Consider the following 6,132-nt stretch of genomic DNA (forward strand, 5'->3'; position numbering starts at 1 on the left):
GGAGTCATATTCGAGAGAGAGACTCTTCTGAAGTGGCTAACCGTGGCGCTCTGCAATTTTAAATATAGCCTACATTTTGTCATTAAAAATGTGGTTGCAAGGATTTAGTGGATGATATCTAACAATAGGTCGGTTATCAAAAGCTCTTGAAAGTGACACGAGCAACATTAATTGTGTTTCCATGCCTCACTAATACACTGTGCCCACCCTCAGAAGTGTTTGTGAGATGATTTGTTTAACTAAATGACAGAATCCGCTTCAAACTGAAATGATGCAGCTTAAAAAAAAAAAGATACAGCTTCAACCCCCTCCTCCTCTTCGCTTTTGCGCGTGCACGCCCCCTCATTTCCAGAACGATTCCTTGTTATGACATCCCGGTAAAAGACAGCCACAGAGGTCTCTCACCTCGACGCTAAATTCAATCTAATGAATGCAGACCCCAGCGCCCTCGTCGCTGAAAAGAGGCCAACAATTTAGCAATTTCTGCTGCTTGTGACAGGGCTCATGACTAATTCCCATATTTAAATGTGAACAGGCAAAGCTGGCCCATTTGACGGCAGCCAAGCGCATTTTATCAGGTCAGAAAGACATCAATGGCACCGGGGGTAGGAGGTGGCTGGAACTGTTTAACTGTGCAAAATTCAATCAAAAAGAGAATTTAGATGGCTGTGAAAGTTTGGAAGGCGCCGCTGAAAACATACAGGCGGATACGCGAGTGTTTTTTCCTTAACATTATTGTGCGTCTTGTCTCTTTATATCAGTTTACAAGAGTTAACACTTGAAAGCGCAGTTCTAAGTCAGCCCTGTTCATTATTTCTCGACCTCTTGACATCGCAGGTGCAGATTCTCTCTCTCCCTCGCATCGGAGTGATTCAGTTCTGCATGAACAACATCAAACTGCGTGATACTGAGTAAAAAGCTCGCTGAGAAACACTAAATTAATGTTAAGTTTAAAATGCTTAGCTCTGTCCGTGAGACCATGGCATATTGTGTTGGGAATGTCTGATTAGATGTTTAGTTTCTGCATGCGCAAACTTGGATAAAAGAATGATAAACTGCTGGTAAACAAAGATGCTCTTACAAAGTCAGATTTAATGTGTCCTAATAAATTTTATAATAAAAATGATGCATAGCCACCATGAAGAGAGCACTCTGTGGCTTCATAGTTTATGCCTATTTGTTCTCAATCGCTTATTTCAGAGAGATTTCATAGTGCAAAAGTAAAACACTGCGAGTTTACACGGAGAAAAAAGAAAGGCTGTTCATTGCTGAAAAGGGACTAAAAAGTATATATGGATAAAAACCTCTAGAAATGTTTCTAACTGTTTATCTGTACACAAAACGCATCTACAAACCGACAAATTTCCAGGGAAATTGTCTCTTATTTAACATTTTAAAGCATTTCACACTTAAATAACTGATGTTAAATTCAAATTAAGGGTTCTGTTTAAATTCTCTAATTCTCTAAATTCTCTAATTCATAGGATTTCGAGTGTCGTACAAAAACAACCTAGGCTATTTTTTTTTTACGAAGATAAAGGAATTTGCTACAGCCACTTGGGGATTACTCATTAAATTTACATTTATTAACGTTAGCGTATATATATTTTTTATTATTATTATTGTCGTACTATATTTAACTTCATCTAGCTATACTGTGCTTTACGAATCTGAGAAAATATCCAGTTTAAACCTCGTTTAAAGTTTGTAGACGCGCTGCGAGCCACGCGATTCCCAAGAAGCTCTCATTGAGAGGCCACGTGTCCGTTTCCAAAGCCTCTCCAACTTAACCACCTCCATTGTACGTCTAACCCAGATCGGCAGCGTCCCTCCACATAAAGGGATTTGCAATTTCAAGATATTCCAGCTTAAATGTTTTTGACAGTTCCCTCGCTTTTGCCTCAGCCTGCTTATTTTAACTGTGCCAAATGGGTCACCTTGGGTAGCTGTCTGCGCGCAAAGGGCTTTTGCGCGCATTCAGTCCGAATTTTTTCCAACTTTCCTTGACAGGGAAACCAGCTGCTGGTCGTGAAAAGACGGCTTATTAATTGTCCTTTGTCATGCAGAATTGCTTGATTTCTAAAGAAACATACAAAGGCTCTTTTTCAGGATTCAAGTATTTTGTTTCGTGCGCATTTTCAACTCATCGAATCAGCTGCAGCGCCTCACCGTCTACCAGACTCAGGTACTGACGGCCTGCCTCTTTTGTCCGCTTTTAATGCTCTTGTAAATCGGGCAGACTGATTTGTTACAAGCTGCTCTTTTAATCTGATAGATAAGAGACAAGTCTAAGAAAAGCCGTAAATGAAAAATTAGTTGGAAGAAAGACAAGGGCGAGTCTGCTAGATGGGGGTCTGTTGACTCAAGCGGCCCTCGAGCGTCAGGCAAGCCCTCTCAGCAGCCCCTGTCAGGGTCACGTCAACAATTCGCCTTTCTTCCCCTAAAAAGACACTGTAGCCCTTTTTGCTTCAATGAATTGATCGGCGCAAAATTAAGAATAAATAAATTGAGAATTTTGAGCAGCATGCAGGCTTTAAACTCCCACAGGGCGCACGTACCCCCGGGCTATTGAACGGATAAAGGGCGCTTTGCAAAGGACGCACGGTGCAAAATGAGACTGTATGGTGTAATTAACAAAATGGCCTAATCCTATATCTTCACAAATGCAAATATTAGAGTTTTGTTAAAAATGTTTAAGTGAACAATTAAAGGAGAGTTTCCAAGAGCAATCCGGGATCCCGAAGACACAATGACTGGAATAATTTAGTAAATGTGCCCGATCTTACCAGACCCTTTGTTGACACCGATAGCTGATGATAAATTCCCAGCAAAGGAAATAACATTTAAAACCAATTCAATTATTTAAATGAAGATTTAAAGTGCCATGGTATAATGGAGCAGGGCGCATCGAGTCCAGCATCCAAGAGTGCGGTATAGTGCTTTGCTAAAAATGTAATCTGAGCTCCAGTTCTGGTGCGCGTGAAGAAGATGAAAAATAGAAATGCATGGAAACAGCCTATTTACGTAGGCCTAAATAAAATGATGTGTGATATATTTTTTTCACAGAACGCAAGCCCGCAAACCTTTCTTAAATTATTAAGGACATTAGTATCTGATGTCGACACGAGCTCATTTTTTTTTGAGACCTTGAGCAAAAAAAGTGAATTTTATTAACTAGCTAATTTTTTGAATAAATAACCAATTCATAGTATAGTTAGGCTATGATTTTTGAGACGAAATGGTCGTTTTTATTAAACGCAACAAGCAAACACAATAATCACCCTCATCAGGATCATCACCAAGTGTCCGCTTAGACCCCTTTAAATAAATTTAAATACAAACATCGATTAATCTGTCTCGTTGACTCGCATATTTTATTCATTTGCGCTTTATTGTCTGTGTATTAATACACTACTTTGGGTTTTATTAACCCGCTCTCACGAGACTGTTAAGAACCGTGCGCTAAAGGGCTCAGTGTTTAACGGAGAGGCCCCGCGCCTGGGGGACACCAGGCGCTTTCAGCTGCGTCCCCAGGGAATGCCACAGGGAACCCGATGAATACGCGTCTCTTTGGACTTCTTGGCGGAGATCGATCCCGATGCACTTGAGTTTTAAATAGAGGAGCGCGGTGATCCAGTGATTTAGATAAGCGCACAGACTCTCCGCGCACCCAAACTCTCTCAACGATAGTGTTTTAAAAGGTCTAAATCTTTTATCAGTTCTTATCTTTACTTAAACACAGTGATCTATTACAGACGGTCACAGAAACACACATTTCTTCCCTTTAAAAACATTATAAATTTTTTTTTATCTTTTACTTGTTGGATTGCGCTTAACACGCGCGCTTGTCACATTGGTGAGCATTAAATTGCGCCTTGAGGTTTACTTCCCTTGGCGAAGACTTTATATGTAAATATACATGATGCTTTATATAAAATACATTAATTTAAAATTGCAGAACATTACAACCCTTTATTGCGCACGCATTATGGATACTTTTCCCTGAATAATCACCATAGTCCCAGCGCATTAATAAAGTCTCACATATTCTTGCAGTCATGATTAAGTTTTTGTTTTTGCGGTACGTGTTTTATTTGTTAGTTTTTGGGGGAAACAAAACTGATTACATTCAATATTGCACGAAGATTCACAGAACTTCCAGTGTGTTCATCCGCTATTTCGGATTTACACTTTTCCAAGTCACACGCGTAGGAGAAAGTTTTCTGTCTGACGCTGAATTATTAAAATGAGGGATTTTACGCATGAATTACTAAAAGCTGTTACGATTCAGAAGAAAATCCAAGCCTTATAAATTATAACCTTTGAAGGCTCGGTCTTATTAGGAAGAAGAAAAAAGAGAAAGTCATGTGTGGCTTTTGTTGCTTTCAATATGACAGGTTCACCCAGCGTGTGAGTTGTATTGGATAATGTGCATGTAAAACCAACTGATACGAGACAAATTGTGTCACTAAGAAATATTCTTTATTTTCAGCATTAAGGTTTTTTAAATAAATAAATATTCTCATTACAATAAAAGTACAACAAATTCTGTCACTGAAGTGACTTATACATCAGATACATCCCATATTTCCATTCTGTCCCCAAAAATGTGCTTAAAGCTACCCTGTACTCACCATCCATACAAACAAAGCAACAGTTCTGAATATCTCCTTAAAAAAATAATACAAATACAAATGAAAAAGTCAGTCGAATGAGCTTTGTTCATGTTGGACTGATTTTAAAACTGATTTTTGGTGACAGGAAATGTATTTGGATGCGGAACTACGGCCTTAAGTTGTTTTCAGAAAAAAACTACAAACATAGAACATGTATACAAATATACAACATTAAAGGGATACACAGACCCCGAACATATATAAAGTTTTTCTTCTTTCTCGCTATTTACAGGTGACGGCGCGCGCGTCGCTTTTTGGCTGCATTCAGGATTCCACTGGAGTCAGTGGCGCACAGAGTCTTTTGAGGTGGTGGTTTTGAAGAGCAATGCGCAAAGAGTTCACGGGCTAACGGACAGATCTGCGTCCTCTTTTTCTGATGTCGGGGGTGACATGGGTAGGTCATCCTCTTCCTCGGAGCACCGGGCGGAGGACAGGGACGACGAGCACTTGCAGTTGTGCGCGCCCGTCCTGTGGGATCCGCTTTTGCCTTCTTTTTTGTGCTTGACGCGGCGGTTCTGGAACCAAATCTTGACTTGCTTCTCTGACAGATTGAGGTAAGTTGCGATCTCTATGCGCCGAAGTCTCGAAAGGTACATGTTAGAGGTGAACTCCCTTTCCAACTCCAGGAGTTGCGTGCTGGTGAACGCAGTGCGCATGCGCTTGCTGCTCTGAAGTTGACTGCTGTTGTTCTCTGTTGGAAAGACAAAAATAGTTAAACTGCAGTTGATGATGTGGGTGACATTAAAACAGAAAAGAAGTTACAAAGTCTACTTTTTATGATGATTGGCGACGCGTCTGACACTACCGACTTACCTATGGATATGCAGTGGAACTGTCGTGGATCTGGAACCGGATAAGTGGCTTGGTACAACCCCGAGCCGCTGAGGTTTACGCCGCTGGATGTGGAATGCTGTCTGGAGAGCGCGGTGTGACAGTACTGGGAGCTGAAGGCTGGAAAGGATGCCTTGATGAGCGGTAGCGCTGGAGGAGACGAGTGGAGCTGAGATGTGACGCACAGCGGGCAAAAGCACAGCAAACCCGCTTTTCGAGAGTGGCAGGAGCCGGCGGAGAGACCATGGAGTGGATGAGACGGATGCATCGCGTAAGGAAACAACGGCGGGCTGTTCTCGGTTCCTTTTTCGCTGTTCTCCCTCAAAATCAAGGAATCCACAAGAAAAGATCTAGGCATCTTGGCAGGCCTGTGTCTCTTCACCTAATATCTGAGAGTTTGTAAAAGTTTCTCTTTGTCAGTCTCGTACCTAAGGCTGGATGGCTGAATGGTGCTGAAGAGAAAGTGTTCCTGCTTAAATAGTTGGAGAGCCAGTGCGCCCATGTGACGGTTACGCTGAGAGCTCTCAATAGGGTTTTGTGCCTTTTCTCTCGGCATTCACTCTGCACGCTTCCCTATTATTTCACTTGTTAACTAAATGAACTGCATAATGTAGTCTATTCTTGT

The 6,132-nt window shown here is 41.3% G+C and overlaps 1 protein-coding gene across 1 annotated transcript; it reads right to left on the reverse strand.

Moving 5' to 3' along the window:
* Positions 1-5,014: 5,014 nt before the first annotated feature.
* On the reverse strand, positions 5,015-5,911 carry gsx1 (GS homeobox 1). Its single transcript, XM_077206275.1, has 2 exons — positions 5,490-5,911; positions 5,015-5,367 (listed from the first exon to the last, which is right to left on the reverse strand). Exons 1-2 carry the CDS (start codon positions 5,863-5,865, stop codon positions 5,015-5,017), a joined length of 729 nt encoding a protein of 242 aa, XP_077062390.1. The 5' UTR covers positions 5,866-5,911.
* Between the last annotated feature and the right edge of the window lie 221 nt (positions 5,912-6,132).

The sequence above is a fragment of the Siphateles boraxobius genome, unplaced genomic scaffold (genome assembly GCF_051911475.1).
Source record: "Siphateles boraxobius isolate OS27281-9 unplaced genomic scaffold, OSU_SipBor_1 56, whole genome shotgun sequence".
Classification (NCBI taxonomy): domain Eukaryota; kingdom Metazoa; phylum Chordata; class Actinopteri; order Cypriniformes; family Leuciscidae; genus Siphateles; species Siphateles boraxobius.

What these genes read in the sequence shown, in the direction of transcription:
- gsx1 (XM_077206275.1), bottom strand. Translation starts at nt 5,865, where the DNA reads ATGCCTAGATCTTTTCTTGTGGATTCCTTGATTTTGAGGGAGAACAGC. An exon ending in GTTCCACTGCATATCCATAG is followed by an intron (nt 5,368 to 5,489) that starts GTAAGTCGGTAG and finishes TCTTTCCAACAG; the next exon opens with AGAACAACAGCAGTCAACTT.